Source organism: Drosophila nasuta, chromosome 3, assembly GCF_023558535.2.
Source record: "Drosophila nasuta strain 15112-1781.00 chromosome 3, ASM2355853v1, whole genome shotgun sequence".
Classification (NCBI taxonomy): domain Eukaryota; kingdom Metazoa; phylum Arthropoda; class Insecta; order Diptera; family Drosophilidae; genus Drosophila; species Drosophila nasuta.
Genome location: NC_083457.1, coordinates 48,857,576 through 48,874,815, shown reverse-complemented (window position 1 = coordinate 48,874,815; position 17,240 = coordinate 48,857,576). Strand labels below are relative to the sequence as shown.

At 37.4% G+C, this 17,240-nt stretch overlaps 3 protein-coding genes across 3 annotated transcripts in view; 1 reads left to right on the top strand and 2 right to left on the bottom strand.

Moving 5' to 3' along the window:
* Positions 1-17,240, top strand: part of LOC132788284 (uncharacterized) — a 129,054-nt gene that overhangs the window by 91,679 nt on the left and 20,135 nt on the right.
* On the bottom strand, positions 2,775-3,745 carry LOC132790921 (uncharacterized). Its single transcript, XM_060799680.1, has 2 exons — positions 3,316-3,745; positions 2,775-3,259 (listed from the first exon to the last, which is right to left on the bottom strand). The coding sequence occupies exons 1-2, from the start codon at positions 3,700-3,702 to the stop codon at positions 2,903-2,905; spliced, it is 744 nt and encodes a 247-aa protein (XP_060655663.1). The 5' UTR covers positions 3,703-3,745; the 3' UTR covers positions 2,775-2,902.
* On the bottom strand, positions 5,382-8,662 carry LOC132792300 (probable cytochrome P450 4d20). Its single transcript, XM_060801601.1, has 5 exons — positions 8,401-8,662; positions 7,959-8,345; positions 7,815-7,884; positions 6,317-6,513; positions 5,382-6,241 (listed from the first exon to the last, which is right to left on the bottom strand). Exons 1-5 carry the CDS (start codon positions 8,561-8,563, stop codon positions 5,538-5,540), a joined length of 1,521 nt encoding a protein of 506 aa, XP_060657584.1. The 5' UTR covers positions 8,564-8,662; the 3' UTR covers positions 5,382-5,537.

Below are 17,240 nucleotides of genomic sequence, written 5' to 3'. Positions count from 1 at the left end.
ATTTATGCAAAGCAGTCAGAGTTGACTTGAAACTCGTATTTATTTACTACGTTTTTTTTTTTGTGTAGTTGTCGTTTTTTCGCTTTATTAACACAAATTTTTCCAATTCTTTTATTTTTCGGCATTAAAAATGAAAAGTTTTTTGTGTGTGTGTCTCTAAACTTGTTTGGCTTCAGGATTTCGCAGACATGTTGCATTTGGGGCATGCGGCAAGGCAAGCGCTCAATGAAGCGCGGAAATTGTGCAACGAAGAAGCCAACATTGCAATCTCTCTTTCATCATCTGAGCTTAGATGCTGACTGCAAATTAGCGTTAAGAATTTTCTCTGCTTGACTGCGATTATGTGCAGCGTTGAGTAATGCCACAATCTAAAGGTGTGTTGGTGTGTGGCAAGGCAATTAACTGCAAATGAGCTGCAAAATGAGTGAACAACGACTGTCAATTAAAAGTGGACAACCTTGAAAAGATTCTTAAAAGCGTCTGCTCATCTAACAAGCTCGCTAAGCAGCTGAAGTGAAAGTCTATTGTGGCTTATAAGCAGCGATTATCACTCACAGTTGGCAGTTGATTGAAGTGGCATTAAGCAGCAGTTGTGGCATATAGCATGTGCCTTAAATAATACTGAATATTTGAATTCTTAGAATATGTTATATAATACTTAATAATACTCATAATATACAAATGATGCCAAATTTTATAATAGGTTTTCCCATTCCAATTGCTCAGAAAGTCATTAATATCTTTTGTAAGCTCTTGTTATATTAATACCAAATATTCACTTCGGTATATTTCAGTATTTTATGACTGTGGCTTATCAAGGTTACTAAATATTAATTTTGGTATTTTTAGGCATGTAAATATAAATTAAATATAATATATTAAAATACCAAGTTTACAATTCAGTATATTTCTGTACTTTTAGGTTTATAGATTTTCTCATCAAAATTGTTCACAAACGCATTAACATTACTATTTTTTTAAGTACTTGTTATATTAATTGACCAAATATACATTTTGATATATCTCAGTATTTTTTGGCTGAGATTGGTTTATCAATATTACAAAATATTCATTTGGCATATACCAAGTTTACAATTCAGTGTATTTCAGTATTTTTCGGTATATTAATTGAAGACAATATATTAATATACCAAATATATATATTTTGGTATATTTGAGTATTTTAAGGTCTATGGGGTTTCGCTTAAAAATTGTTCACAAACTCATCTTATTTTATGCTCTTGTTATATTAATATACCCAATATACATTTCGGTATATCTCAGTATTCCTTGACTGCGGCTGATCAATAATACTAATAATAATACTCGGTATATTTTAGTATTTTTTCGGAATATTGATTGAAAATAATATATTAATATACCAAATCAACATTTCACTATATTTTAACGAAGATATATTTTCCTTAATTTGTTTTTATTGAGAACTCGTAGCGAATATCTCACAGTAAAGCACACTCGATTGTAGCTTTCTTACTTCTTACTTCTTTATAAATTAAAAAAAAGCTTCCACTTTATTACAGCCCGATTGTTATCCATTTTAAGAGTAAGTAGCACATTTGCTGGTTACACAAACTCATTAATCGATCCAAAAGGGTTTTCCCTTCAACGATCGTTAAAACATTTTTTGATTATCGAAAGTCTTTCTTCACACTCGGTCTTTGTTCTCGCTGCAATAACAAATTAATGAATGCGAAGTGCACTTTTTAGTGATTTCCCAATGTGCGCTCAGTTTATGTTTTTATCAGCTTTTGTTGTTATTAGTCAGCAGCAGCGCAATCATGAATGCGCAATCAATCGCAGCTCTTATTTTTTGTTGTTTCTTTATAGCAGCTATCTAATTGCATCGGTTAAAGATATAAGAGACACGTTGTAAACACCTTGCAACGCGTTTTTTCTCCGTTTCGTTTTCCTTGTTTCTAGGTGCAATTAAGCGGCAAGTGCCACGCCCATAAACCAGACTTGCATTGCAATTGCCGTGACCAATAAAACGCATAGAAATTGACGCAATCGCATACCAAGAATTTAGTTCCACATAAAACTGGGTGCCAGACGGGTTTTTTGTTGTTGTGTTGTGTTGTGTTGAACTGGTCATAAAATGTTGGAGTTGCCACCAAATGCCACTGCCAATTGTGCTAATAAATGAGCGACTTGCTTTGGGGGCAACAGGTGCTGCTCGGCACAGGTTTTTCTTTCCCTTTAACCCAACTGAGATCAGAGCCGAAAGCCGCCAAGGCACATAAAAGGCAAACACTTGAGTGCTGTAAAAGGCAAACGTGTTGCAGAGTTGATGTTGATCTCTTCGATTCGATCTTTGTTTATATGGTTTCTGCCTATTTTTCTAGTGACCAAACATGGCAGAATTATAACAAAACATTTTTAGCCATGGCTTCAAGATTGACATCTCGTTAAACAAAAAAAAACCCACTCAAGTTGCTTTCATTGTCAAGGCATCTCGATAATCATGATTAGCAGCGATAATTTCTTAATGCGATTGCGATGGTTGTAGATCATTAATCACAAGCTCTTTTTGTACCAAAGCAGCAGAAGAAATAAAAAAAAAAACGGAAGAGCCGCAAGCGATATTTCTAATTGACGCCTTGAGCTTTGGTTTTTTTCCCCCCAGCACACATTAATCAACAGAAACCAAGTGCAATTATTATGAGAGAGTATTTTGCCAAGCCATTGACTAAGATATTTCATACGAAACTCAATCTTTTGCAAGAGGGTTAAATATTTGGACTTTTGGGGTGACTTTTGAATGCTGCTTTGTTTACTTTGTCTCTGTTTGGGGTTCACTTTTCGCTTTATTTCAGAAATTCCCTTCGATATGCTTAGCTTTAAAAGTTAAACAACGAGCCAAAAAAGTTCTTGACTCGTTGTTTTAGTTTAGCAAGTTTAAAAGCTCCTTAAATTGATCCTCCAAGTTGCCTTGGCTCTCGGTGGTTGCCGGCTCCGGAGTGGTTGTTGGTGGCTCAGTTGTGGTTGTTGTCGTTGTCGTTGTTGTGGTTGTCGATGTGGAGCTGCTCGTGGTTGGAATGGGCTTGGGAAGAATACGTCCATCCAGGCAGCCCTGCAAATAGTTGTAGTTCCTGGCCGTGGACTCGACGTAGCTGCGTTCGGCCTTGTTCACGCATTGCTCATGATGCAAGTCAATGAGGCGATAGCGTTCTTGCAACACGTGCGAAGATTCCGTGGCATTGCCCGAGATGCTGTACGTGGCAATGGTGTTATTAGAACCCTGTGAAAGAAGTATAAATTTTGTGAAATGAACCGAATAATAAAGTGTCGACTTACATGATTCGCATGACAATTAAAAGAGTCGAGAGTGCCATTGGTTTTGACGCAGCGACTCAATGCGTTGCACACGAGTTCAGCGGACTTTTCGATCATTCGCCGCGTGGGCAAAAAGTCCAAGTCGATGCCACGTCGCGATTCGTGAGCCTTCTGTAGGCAACCGCTGTAGGCGCCGCTGTATTGCTCGGCAATCAGATTCGATTCACCAATGTAGCCGGCAAAGCAGTTCACCGATGTCTTGGGATCACGTCGTGTCACTCGCGAGTTGAAGAAGAGCTGGGTGAGACCATCCTGGGTGGGCAGACCGATATAAGGCGGCAGTGGACGACTGATTGCCTCGGCTGAGATGGCCAAGAGTAGAGCAAAGAATAGACTAATTAGCGACATCTTCAAAGTGGTTACTTGAACGTTTCAAATGCTTTTGGCGCAGTGCGTCTGTCTTGGCCAGCATTTATATGCAGATGGCACCGATCATGCTGCTGATGATGATGCTGATAAGCAGCGCTTATCAACTTTGCAAATTTTTATAGAAAGATAAATATCGCGAGCAACTTGTTGTTTATTTGAACACATGTTTGATGATGATACGCAACTCTCTTTAAACTCAGCAAATGAAATCTGAATAGAAATGCGAGCTGAAAATACAACTCACATCCACAGGAAGTACACAATAATTGCACTTTTATTCACCATTTATTGCAATGACAAATAATAGATCACTCACTCCGAATAAAGGCAACGATATTTGCCTTCGGATTATAGAGATAAAACTAAAGTTTACGATCGCAGTGCGCAAACATTCAGCGAGAGCAAGAGACCCACTTACTATGTGGGATGACGCCCAATCTGGACAAATATTGATACACTGACTCAGTTTGATCTAATTCTCAGTAACTGCAATGCAAAGACTTTAAAATATTATAAAGGAAATTACAATAAGCTGTACTTTCCCGCCAAACATAATAAATATCATCACAGATGCCATTTATTAAACACTTTGCTTATCACATTTTATGACATTCATTTTCGGGAAATCCTTAACATTCCTAAAGCGAGCAAATAATGCAGCTTTAAATGTTACAAAGTGAGATAAATATACTTAACTTTTGGATGCTTATAGTTTCTTCGTCTGAAGCAAATATTTAATGTCTGAATTTGTTTACTATACTAAGTAGTAGTTGCTTTGCCTTGACTATTTTTAGGCAGTCATGAAAGAACAGTACGTAAATCTTTCACATTTATTGTTATTGCAAATAGAAATGCTTTGCGTTGGCTTTGCAGTTGGTCATAAAGGGGTGTGTTGTACTCAATAAAAAGTATTAAAGATATTTAGTAGCCTATAAAATTTGACTTTTTAATGGGTGTATTAAAGTGTAGAGTTTCTGTTATTAAAAAGCAACAACTTAGTTTTGAATCTTTTAAAAATGAGCTTAGACTTTTAGCTTTAATAAACAATTAATTGTCTTGGAAGTTTTTCAGCAATTATTATTAAAATATTAACACTTAAAACACAGAGAAAAAGTCATTCCCGAATCTATAAAGTATGTTTTCTTGATCAGCGTCAACAGCGGAGACGATGTAGCCATGTCCATCTGTCTGTCTGTCCGTCAGTCTATATAAACACGTAGGTCTCAGTGACTATAAAAGATAGATGTTAATTTTTTTTTTGGCAGCACTTGTTATGTTTGCACGCAGATCAAGTTTGTTTTAAATTTTGCCACGCCCACTTCCAACCCCGCAAAACGAAAATTATTCAATAACAAGTGTAATTTTGAAGAGATCAGAGTCGGGAATTTTTGAGTAGACAATAATTACCATAGTATGTGATTGCGATCGGATAAAAATTTTAAACGGTATTTAAGTATAGCAAATTACGGCTACTGCTAATGCTTTGCCTGACAATCTGGTATATTTTGATCTCTATGGTATATTTCGAAAGTAGTACTTCATCGATATACCAAACATGCCCTTCGGTTAATTTTTAAAATATTTGTGGTATAGTATTGTATCATAATCTTAAGAATAATACCGCATTATTTTGTTTTTATTCAAAATGAATAGCGAGCTTTCTTTCTTGTTTATTAGGTCGAAGATCGTTTATTTAATTTACAAACTATGCTTATGAACTACCTATAAATATCACAAGTAAACCAGGGAAACCACAACCTTTAACTAGATGCTAGTCACTTCTCGCATTCTCTTATCGATAATCAAAATTGTATCTAAGCTCTTGGCTTCAATGCCACACACATGCCTGTTGAGGAGCGTAGAATAAAGTTCATCATAGGCTGGAGATCAGGTCCCTTGGGCAACAGTTCATAGTATCTGAGTATTTTGCTAATCAGCGCCTTCATCTCGAGCATGGCAAACTTCTGGCCAATGCAATTCTTTGGACCCGCACTAAACGGCAAATAAGTGAACGTCTGTCGCTCTTCGTTGTCGTCGAGAAAACGTTCAGGCTTGAAGCTGAACGGATCGGGAAAGTGTCGCGGATCGCGATGGGCAAAGTAGAAGACCAAATAGATGCTGGTGTTCGCTGGTATTGTCTGATCGCCAATCTGCAGATCTTTGCTAGTGTATCGGCCAATCGCTGGCACTGGCGGATACAAACGCATCGTCTCCTTGATCACACACTCCAGATACTTGAGCTGTTGCAACTGTGCCTGAGTCACCGGCTTCGTTCGATCGTTGCCCAACACCTGCTGCAACTCGGCATAGAGCTTGGCCTGCACAGCGGGATGCCGGGCGATGGAGTAGAGAGCATGCGAGACGCCACTGCTGGTGGTATCGTCGCCCTCGAACATGAACGTATCGACCTCCTCGCGTATGTCGGCATCGCTCAGCGGGCTGCCTTCGATGGAGGCTTGCAACAGAATGTCCAGCAGTGCCATCTGCGATTTGCTGCCAATCTCTGCATCCCCCAGACCTGAAATAGAAATAGAGTTGGCAAATGTATTTCAAACTGTTGTTGTTTGGTTTCCGCTATGTGAGCTCAGCTTACTCAATGGCCGGTAGCTGCCGTCGGCGAGAGCACGCTCCACGGTCGAGCGTCGCTCTCGGATGACCTTGTCGGTGAAGTCGTGCATGATGCGTATATCGCTCACCAACTTGCGGTGCAGCAGGGGGGCGGTCAGGCGGAAGAGCCACTCGTAGCGCTGCGAGAACTTCAGCATGCGGTCCGGCTGAATGTAGACAACGCTGATAGAGAGAGAGAAAGAGAGGGAAGCAAGTTAAGACAAGTTAGGCAAGCAAAGAAAGTTACAGTCGAGTGCGAAATGACTTTGAATACGAATAATTGCATAATGGAGACTAGTAATAGGAATTGACAAAATTAGAAATTAAATTAATTTAAATCTCATTAGACAAACGTAATTCAATTAACGACTATAAAACTCCGTACCGAAAGACTAGTTATAGAAATTAATTAAATTTCAATTTCAATTAATATAAATTTCATTAGACAAACGCACTTAAACTTCCATACTTAAAGACTAGTTATAGAAATTGATAAAATAACGTAAAATAACCACAAAGTTAATTAGATAAACGCCCCTTAAGTGTACGAATATAATTGGAGACTTGTTATAGAAATAAATTAAATGTTTAATTTAAATGAACAGCTAATGAAACTTATGAGTATATAAAATATTTAAATGAATTTGAAGTTCATTAGATTGCCGCTTAATGTTAATCCCCAATTATCAATTATTATCATATTCTAAAACCTATCTCAACAATTTATTTGATATTTTCAAGTTAAACAACTTGCTAAACTATACTTAAATTACATCAAAATTCATGAGTCAATCGCTCTGAAGTTTTTAGAAGGCAGTCAGTAAATATTTACTAATCTAGATCAACAATTTTAAGTAAGACCAGATTCTAAGCAGTGCAATTTATACCTTCCTCTAAGTATTATAATCATATTTGCAGCTATTTGATCAAATCATACTTTTATTACTTAAAATTATATTACTTCATTTCACTGACATTTGTAAAAATCACTCAGCGCACATTTATCAATAGGTATTCCGCATTTAAATATTAATTATATTCTAAAAAATTCTATAATTATATAATTCATACTCTGAGTATTGCGTGCAAATCAAAGTAACTTGCTATTAAATTTGTATAAATCCCGCAGTAAAGTTTTTTGTAATGTATGGCAAATAAAAAGATTTATCCTTCAAAATACAATGTGTTTCCCGCATAGAAATATGCTCGCCAAATTTTGTAGCGTTAGCTTTTCTAATCTCAGAGATCTACGCATTCGAGTAAGCGGACAGACAGACAGACATTGTTGTTCTTTACATAGAATGCAATAAGCTTGAACTTGTATAGAATGTAATAAATGTTGTGCGCTGCACTTGACTGGCTAATAACTGTATGCAGTTGTTAAATAGCTCAACCAGCTGACCTTGTACCCCTGTTTTTTACAACACTTTGGAGTCTAAAGTTTAGACCCCACACAAACTGCGATGTAGAATGAAAGTTCTTACCTTTTGAGTGCTTTGATGTAGGGAAAGTCGGGATCGCTTTGAGCATTTACTTGCACACCCATTGCAGTCTCTGCATTGAATTGGGAAAGTCAGACAAATGATATCATTAAGTATACGTCTTTTGCAATCTGTGTAATCTCTCACCTGTGATAACATCGAGCGCAGCGAGTGACACATATTTCAACATGTCCACAACATGCTCACCATCCGCAAAAGGTTGCAGCTTCTCAACGAGAACTCCGCTCTGTTTATCCATAATCTCGATGTAGTGTTCGAGGATCTTAAAGTGAAAGGCATTGGTGAAGATCTTGCGACGCGTGTGCCACTTTCGGCCCACACTCAAGAGGAGGCCATCGCTGAGAAAGGGACGAAGGAACTGATACAGTTGTCCCTTCTCCAGCAGCGTGGTGCTGCTGAGTATGGCCTCAAAGTGTTGCAGATCCATGGTGTAGACCAGCGATTCATTTAAGATCCACATGCGAAAAGTTTTGCCATATTTCGCAAAACAAGCGTCAACATAGTCGATGAGATCTAGGAGGAGGAAGGAGAAGAATGAAATCCGCAAATACTTTATTCCCAGTCTTACTTTCCGCTCCTAGATGCAACGCCTCAAGGCCGCAGCCCAGAACAGGCAACGAGGTGGGACCCGTAATGCCTGATTTCGCTAGTGCCGCATAGCTGTGACGCTTGCGTGCAAAGTCCCAGATCAGTAGCAAGATCACAGCGCCAACTAGCAAGGTCAGCCACATGTTGTGTTGTGTTGTTGTGGAGGCAACTCGTCAGTGCTTAGTTTTATTTTCGCGTTGTTGACGCCGTCGCGTTTGTTGATCAACTGCGCTATCAGCAACGTTTGGGGACGCTGGTCAGCTAAAAGCTACAGTTGAGCGCATTTTAAGTTTTTGTTTTCTGATATTTAGAATTAATATCAACTGAAACTGGTTTTTGTTTTGTTATGTAGTTGCCTATTTTATACAGTAATAATGTGTTGTCTCGTACAATTTTAGTTTGAGTGTTGCAACTTTTGTCGCTTCAATTGTCAGCCGATTAAACGCGATTCGCATTCAACACTCTCAGTATCAAATTCAATGATTAAAACGCCGCTCAATTTTGAATTCGTTTTGAGTTGTTTTTCGTTTTCGTGCGTCGCTGCGATTACAAATGTGAGTTGGGGAGTGGCATTTAATTAGACGCCACTGTAGTTTATAGGTTTACTTATATTATATGTTCTTGAACTAATTTTCAATTCTAATGAGTGACTCACAATGTATGCAATTGATTTTGTAAAATTCATTCACTTTTCTACTCGTGCCGCAACTCATTAATATTTAAAGTGCAATGAACTCAGTTTAGTTATTGATTTTTGTAGAAAAGAAATTGTGACAGTCACCTCTATTCCACGTGTAGAAATTTGTTTGGAAATCTATTTTCGCTTTGTCCTTGACATATAATAGCTTTATATATTTAGATGCACTTAATTTCTGTCTTAGTGCCTGACACCATTGTGTACAATATCTTCTTCTATAGAGACTTTATTCTCTACTCAAACTTTATTGCGTGCTCAGAGTAAAACGTTCTATTCTATTTCGTTGCATTCCCTTAGTTATCCAAGTCTATGCAATTAGGCAAAGCTGTTTTTATGGATTTTATTGATGTTTTTATGACTTTAAAACGAACACTAATTTCTTCCTGACTAACTACAACTATTTCTGGGATATTTTGAGTATTTTTTAGTTGCTTAAAGTTCCCCATTTAAAAGACATAAAATAAAATGTAATTGGCATTCAAATACTTTTAATGAGTTGCCTTAAACTACCTCACAATACTTGTTCATAAAAAGAGAAGTAAAAATTATAAACTCCGACTCTTCAATATAGTGCTTATTGCAAATTCTTATTTCTAAAACAAGTCAGAAACCTATAGTCGAGTGTGCTCGACTAAGAGATACCCGCTATTCATTTTGAATAAAAGCAAAACAGTGTGGCATTATTCTAAATATATACCAAATATTATACCGCATAGTATATCATGGAAGTATTACGTTAGAAATATACTATAGAGATCAGAATATACCAGAAAATGTACCATTGTCAGTCAAAGTTTCTTTCCTTCTTCTGTTTCGGTTTCCAGCCGGCACAACGATATAATACTATACTCTATAAATATTAGGTATAAAATAAACTCTTAGTTTAGCACTATTCATTTGACACTGAGTTAAGAGAGCTCAGACTATGTTTGCCACTTCTTAATAGAATACATTTTATAAAATGTAATTGGTATTCAAAAAGATTTATTGAGGTGTTTTAAACTATCTCAAAATACTTGTTCATAAAAAGAGAACCCGGTATAAATGAGAAACTGCGTCTCTTCAAAACTCAGCTTACTGTATATTCTTATTTCTAAAAAATAAACTATCCATTTGACACTCTCTTAACGCAGACTATGTTTGCCACTCCTAAAGATCTTTTAGCATAATCAAGAGCTCTTGTTATGTCAGCTCTTCTTTATGTGTCTGATGACAGTTGAAGCTTCCACAGAATGCACAAAGACTGTGCTCTCTGTTCGCAGTTCAAGTTCAAGATCACAAAGACAACAATTAAGCACGAGTTGCAGGCTTATGCGCTAGACTAAATCCCAAAGGAGATGGTCAGATGGAGTTAGAGATGGAGTTTAAGTTAGAGATGGAGTTGGCAGTTCAAACAGGAAACAGTGGCAAACAACTAGCAGCGGACAAACATTGATTCAAGCAGCAGTTGCAGCACTTGTCGACGCCACAAGAGAGAGAGAGAGAGAGAGAGAGAGGGTAACAGGGGAATAGAGCGAACAGTGAAACAGCTGTGACAAATGTAGCAAGCACAGTTGAATGGACTGAGAACTGAGACGAAGTCAGCGACGCAGACGGAAATGTTTCAAGTCAACAGTTCTTGTTGTTGTTGCTGTTGTTGCTGTAGTTTGTTGGCATTGCCATTGTAGTTGCTGTTGTGCTACCTCGTTGAACTTGGCGTAGAGTTCATTGGGAGTCGCAATTGGAGCTGAGTTGACAACGTTCTAAGGGGAACACACTCACTACTTTACTTGGCGGTCAATTAAGTCGCTCGACATGAGGAACATGACGTAGCGTGTGGGCAAAAAACAAGTTATCAAATTGTCAAAAAAAGTAAAAAAGAAGTCCACCAGATGGATGACAAAACGGTAAATGGAAGCGTCACATGAGGGAAGCCATCAGACCAAATGAAATGCGTTGACTCATGATTTTCCCACCAACAAAAAGTAAAAGAAAACAAAGCAAAGCAAAGCGGAAGATTTCTTACGTGTTTCGTTTTTTTTTGGGATCTAACGTCTGATGGTTAATTATGCGGGCTCCGCTTGATTCATGGCGTGGCTCGGTTGGGTTAATAATCAATAAAAAAAAAAACAACACGTTGCCCCACCCACTCGGAACTCGAAATCGTTTGGAGTCGAGACTGAACGAAATAACACGCCAGGCACGTATCCATCAACGATATCCCTGACTCAAAAACCCCTTCAAAAATGTATTTGCAATCCATACGAAAAACCGCATCGAACTCAGAGACCTCCCCCTGACAATGAAATTTGCATTGCAACGAAAAGCTGCTGCAGTCATCCAACTGAGACGTACTCGTAGTATTTCCCTTCATCCCAAACACTCTCTCTTTCTCTCTTTAGTTCACTCAACTTGTCTGGGAGGCTGCAAAGTTAACCCAAACTTTTGCCCAAAAAAGGGAAAAACGCATGTTTCCTGCTTCCGACTGCTGTTTGCTGCTTCTTCTTGCCACTCTGCAGTCTCCTCCCCCTCCACTTCTTCCGCGCATTTCTAATGCCAGCGACAACAACAAACAAAGGCGAGAGAGTTTGTTTTGACGCTTTGCGTTTGCGTTTCGTTTTTCGGTTACTTTAGCAACCGGCAAAAACGGTAGCAAAAACATGTCTGGGCCAAACAGGCGATGGGTGGCATTATATCAATGTGTTTGTGTGTGTGTGAGATGAGCTGGGGAAGTGTGGGGGTCATCAGCTTGTGAAAGGGGTTGCTGCAGCACGTGCTGACAACACTGCGCCTGTCTGCAACATTGTCAGAGCAGCTGACAGCTGTTCGCTGGTTGCCAAAGTCGAAGCTAGCAATGTTGCCTAGCTAGAAATGTTGCTGTCAACAAGCTAAGGGAAATGTTGCGAGGACTTTGCAGGTTAGGGAAAATGTTGCAATGCATGTTGGAAATATTGAAGCTAAGGGAAATTTTGATAGCTATGCATAGCATATCATAGCTATGATAGCAATATTGTTATAAAGGGAAATGTTGCTAAGTATACGAAATATGTTGGGGAAAATAAACTTGAGGAATATGTAGATATGAAATTAATTACTAAATGCGATTTGAAAAATAAATCATTGAATTGTAGTTGCTGAAATAACTTATTGATTATAGGACATTTCTGTGTTAGATGTTGTTATGCAAGCTTGAATATGTTTTTGAGACATACAAGATATGTGGCTGAAATGAGTATAAGTTGAATGTTGCTATGAATGCTTTTAAGGCAATTCAGTGGTATTTTAATGAGTATTAGTTCCTGGAGTACTTCACTGATTCTATTATACCATACTTCTCTAGTAGATGTTGCTAAGCTTGTTTCTAAGACAAAGGAATTGTGATGCTGAATATGTTGCTAAGCAATACTTTAGTAAAAAAATGAACTACTGAAAATGTTTTTGAATAAATCAACAAGCAATCAATAAATCAATTGAATAGTAGCAATGAAATATAGCATTGATTGATGTTGCTAACTGTGGTCATGATGCTGCTAAGCTTCACATCTTCCCAGCAATTTTCTAAACATTTTCTAATCAAATATTAATAACAGGTTTGTGTTTTAAATACCAGTTTTCAACTTTACAAACAATAGTATAATACAATCTATGTCATTCTTCCTAACTCTTAATCTTTCTCTTTCTGTTGTCTTTACTTCACTTTTGTCACGCTCAAAAACGCCCCTCAGTATTGATATATTTATGAATATCTCCAGCTCTGTGCTTACATCATCAGCTCCAACAACTAATTGCCCTACACAAAGCCAGAAAGACAGACAGAGTCGAGACACAAACACACTCACTCCACACAGAGTTAAACCTTGAACTTGGTATGAATATTTCGACCACAATACTCGCGCAATTAAATAACAGTTTGAGTCAAAAAAAAAAATTGTTAATAAACTGAAAAGGCAAAACGTGCACAAAGCAAAAAAAATACAAGTTGGTACTACGAGAGTATTACGGAGAAGGTCAGTCTAATGAAATGTTGAATGCGCAGACAATTTTGAACAGCCAGAAAAACAAAAGCGAATTATCTGACTCAAGTTTTAGTGGGGCGGGGGAGAGGAAGAGTGAAAATGGGCGATCGCGTTGACGTTGTAATTTTGCATGATTACGAACAAAGAGTTTTCTAGCCTGGGGTTGGGTTAAACTAGGGGGCGATAGAAACTAAGGAGACGGAGGGGAGCTAATGGTTTTTCACAAATGAAATGTAGCGTGGGAAATTGTTGGGCAGCGATCTTCAACTTCAACTTCAACTTTACTGTATCGCAGCTGTTATCTAAGTGATCTCAGTTAGGTTGGATGTCTTTGCTCTGGCATTGTCTTGAGATCTTCATCGCACTGCAAAAATCTCTTGTCTCCCCCTCCCTACATCTCCCCCTCTTCTGGTGTCGTGAGTAATTGTCACTTCAGTGGCAAGTCGAGTGTCATTTGGGCAACTCCAAAAGACGAAAAACTGTTGTGATTGCACTTGAGTTTTTTGTGTTTTTTTGCAAATCTTTTGCCACATTTTTGGCATCAAATTGCACAAGTTTTTTTCTTCTACTCATAGGGTAGAAGGGTATTATAACTTTGTGATTTCAGCAAATGTACGTGACAGTATTTTTGGTATATTTTAGTATTTTGTTCAGTATATTAATTTGGTATATTTTTAAAGAATAATACCACTTTATTTTGTTTTCATTGAAAAAGCTATCTCCCAATCGGACACACTCGACTGTAGATTTCCTACTTATTTAGTACATTTTGGTATTTTATCAGTATATTAATTTAATACATTTTAAGAATAATACCGCATTGTTTTCACACATTCATATTCGAGCACACTCGACTGTACATTTCTTACTTATTTATCATATTTTAGTATTTTTTAGGATATTTTGAGAAATTTGGTATATATATTTTTAGAAAAAAAAATGGAAAGCGTTTTCTATAGTCGAGAATACGGGACTCATTATTTTGTATATTTTAGTATATTTTCAGTATAATATCTTGGTATATTTTAAGAAGAAAACCGAATTATTTTGTTAGCGGGTATCTCACAGTCGATCACACTCAACTGCAGCTTTCTTGTTGATGATGAGCCGTCTGGCACATATAAACATTCCTGTCGAATTTACCTGAGCTGTTATACGATCAGTTTCAGTTTCAGATTTTATTTTTGCGGTTTTGTTTATGATATGTGTAGTATCTATTCAAAAAGTACGAAGCTTTTATTTGCTTAACCTTAACACGCTGCAGTTGTCTATAACCTTCTACAATGGGCCAGTTGTCAGGGTCTCGCGTTACTTGCAATTTCAATTTGAAATCGGTTTCACACCTCCGATCGATGCGACGTGGGCGACTCGTTTACGCTGATATTTGTGGCAGGTTGCTGTCGACTTGTGGCATGTTGAACGCTCATTAGGTTGCTAATGCTGATGTTGCTGTTGCTGTGGCTGCTGCTACTGATGCGATGTCTCTATCGCATGCAATTATTTATGCCGCGCCAAATAGTTTATAACTCAGTTTATGACTTAAAACAATTCACATTTTGTTATATCATTAAATCAGCAGAAAAAAAAAAACGCTGCCGCATTTTCATTAGAGTCAAAGCCGATCGCGTGTTCAGCGAAAACTTTTAATTACAACGCAAAATGTGCATAATTCAATTACAAAATACCAAAGCTTCCCCCTCTCTAGAGAGGGGGGAGGAAGGGAGAGCAAATGATGCAATTTATCGCGTTTAGTTGCCGCTGTCAGCCAGAGTTTTCCCTCTATGCAAGCAGTTAAAAAAAAGGGCATTGAAAACGAGTTTGTTGGCGTGCAAAAAGAGTGGAGAGAAAAAGAGGGAGAAGGGGGAGAGCTGTCTGTCGAATGTCAGGGGTTCATCATTTGGGCCGCACCTTGAGCCACTCGCCACTCAAACTAATTGAACGCTAAACTGTTTTCAAATACCAATTTGTGCATTAAGAGTATCAACAAAGGAAGGACACGCAGTAGCTCCTTCCTTTCCTTCCTATCTATCGACAAGGACATGCGCGTGTTGTGCACTTTGACCTTTGACTTCGACTATCTTACGACTATCTTACTTGTGAACAGTGATTGCCTTTCGCTAAGGCGATTTGTCTGTCTGCAATTTGGGCATTGGCTGCGCTTTTACTTTGATTCATTTTCGATTACACAGAGAGAAAAGTAAAGCGAATTTATATGATTTCAGCTTAGCGTTAATCTGGATTAAAACGTCAAGGAAATGAAATTACGTCAGCTACTGTTTTTGTTTAAATTGCTGTTGCACAAATTCATATTAATATTAATCTCAATTGCCATTTTATGTGATTTTTCAGATAATTTACATTTATGTTATTTTGAATTACATATTATATTATTTTGAATATGGAGAAACCTTATAAGCAGACAGATCTTTAATATTTGTCACTTCTACTGTTTATATTGCTGCATTAGTTCAAGAAATTTAGGATGTTGTTAAAAGAATTTCATGTGATTTTTGAGAAAGTTTAATTTATATTTAGATAGTAGAGAAACTTTAAATGTATATAGATCTTTCATTATTTACTAAAGAAATAGAATTAAGGGTTACTACTTGTTCTGTTTCTGTTGACTTAATTAAGGTTTTTGTTACCCAAATTCATATTAATTTTTATTCTCATTTTATGTGATTTTCGATTTGTATTTAGATTGTGAAGAAATTTCAAAATTGATCGACTCTGAAATATTTCATTTCCAATTAAAAAATATATTTGACCAATTTTTTAACATTAGTTTAACTTAAAATTGGGATGCCAAATTTAAGTTGAAAGCTTTTTTCATCTTTTGCCAATTATCAGTAAAATTATTATTTCTGCAATTTGCTTCAAATAAAAATATGAAACTTTTTTTTTCCAAATTTTGAGTCGTACAGTCCAAAAAAAATTTAAGATTCGATCTACCTCAAAACTAGCTTACGAATTTGAATAGAGATAATTTTGGCATCTATTACTAAAATAAAATAATGCTTTCTTTAATTTACGAAACCAATTTGCAGCACATAAAAATGCTTGCAATAATTATAACCAAAATTTCAAATGCATAAAATGAATAAAGTATATTTGCATCCTGCATCTGTTTGTGAATTATTAGCGCTCTTGACCAAGCGCCAAATGCGTTTGTTGAACTCTTGAACTAGTGAACGCTGTGGGATGCCAAACATTGGAAAATTGTTTATGCATTTTCCATGTAATTATGCATGTTAATTGAATTTGAGATGCTTTGCTGATTGCCACTTTCGACATTGCGTCTGAATATTGCCTGAATACAATTCGAATGCATTCAAATGCTGCGGTCTGGAACGCGTTTTGTTGACGACCTGATTTTCATTTTCATTTGAATGGGATTGACAGAGATAGAGAGGGGGATTTAGGGGGGAGGAAGGTGGATCACTTGTGGTGCTCAAGCGTTAACAGCTACCAAAAAAAAAAGAAAAACAAACGTGGTAACATCTCATGCCACAACTAGAAACGGGTTTTATAACAGGATCAGCAGCAAATTTGTGACAATTTATGATGTCGAGGTGTTTTACCTGTGATCACACACACTTTTTTTTTTGCACCTGGCGAGGCTACTTTAACTATCTATATATCTATATCTATGGGCCGCTTTTCTCACTATATTTCGCTGTACGATTGTGAGTGTGTGTGTGTGTCTGTGTGTGACCTCTCTTGGACATTTTGAGTGCCTGTCCGTCAGCAGCTCGTCAAACTAAGCAAAAAATTAATATGCAATTTAACTGTCAGCGAAGCGCTGTTTACCTGAACTCTATGTGAGTGTGTGTGTGTGTGTGTTTACCTTAACGTGGTTTACCTGTGCTCAAGTCGAGGCTTCGGAGGTTTACTTTGAATTTCGTTTGATTTCGTTTTCGATGCTGCAGCTCCTCATTCATTCGTTTATCAGCGTTCGTCGCGTGCAGTTCGCAGTTTGAACTTCGAACACAACATTCGCTCGGTCTCTAGTGACTCTCAAAGTGCCGCTCAGTGGCTGTCTAACTGTGTCAAGTGCTTGTCAAATTTTTGTAAGTGCCAGAAGCAAACAAATTTACAAACGAGTTACACACTCACAACAAATTCTTG

Bases quoted from the DNA above. Each gene is read 5' to 3' on its own strand.
- LOC132790921 (XM_060799680.1), bottom strand. From the start codon at position 3,702: ATGTCGCTAATTAGTCTATTCTTTGCTCTACTCTTGGCCATCTCAGCC. The intron at 3,260-3,315 runs GTAAGTCGACAC...CTTCTTTCACAG, and splicing joins TTAATTGTCATGCGAATCAT to GGTTCTAATAACACCATTGC.
- LOC132792300 (XM_060801601.1), bottom strand. From the start codon at position 8,563: ATGTGGCTGACCTTGCTAGTTGGCGCTGTGATCTTGCTACTGATCTGG. The intron at 6,514-7,814 runs GTAAGAACTTTC...TCTCTCTATCAG, and splicing joins TACATCAAAGCACTCAAAAG to CGTTGTCTACATTCAGCCGG. The intron at 6,242-6,316 runs GTAAGCTGAGCT...TTTCTATTTCAG, and splicing joins CGGCAGCTACCGGCCATTGA to GTCTGGGGGATGCAGAGATT.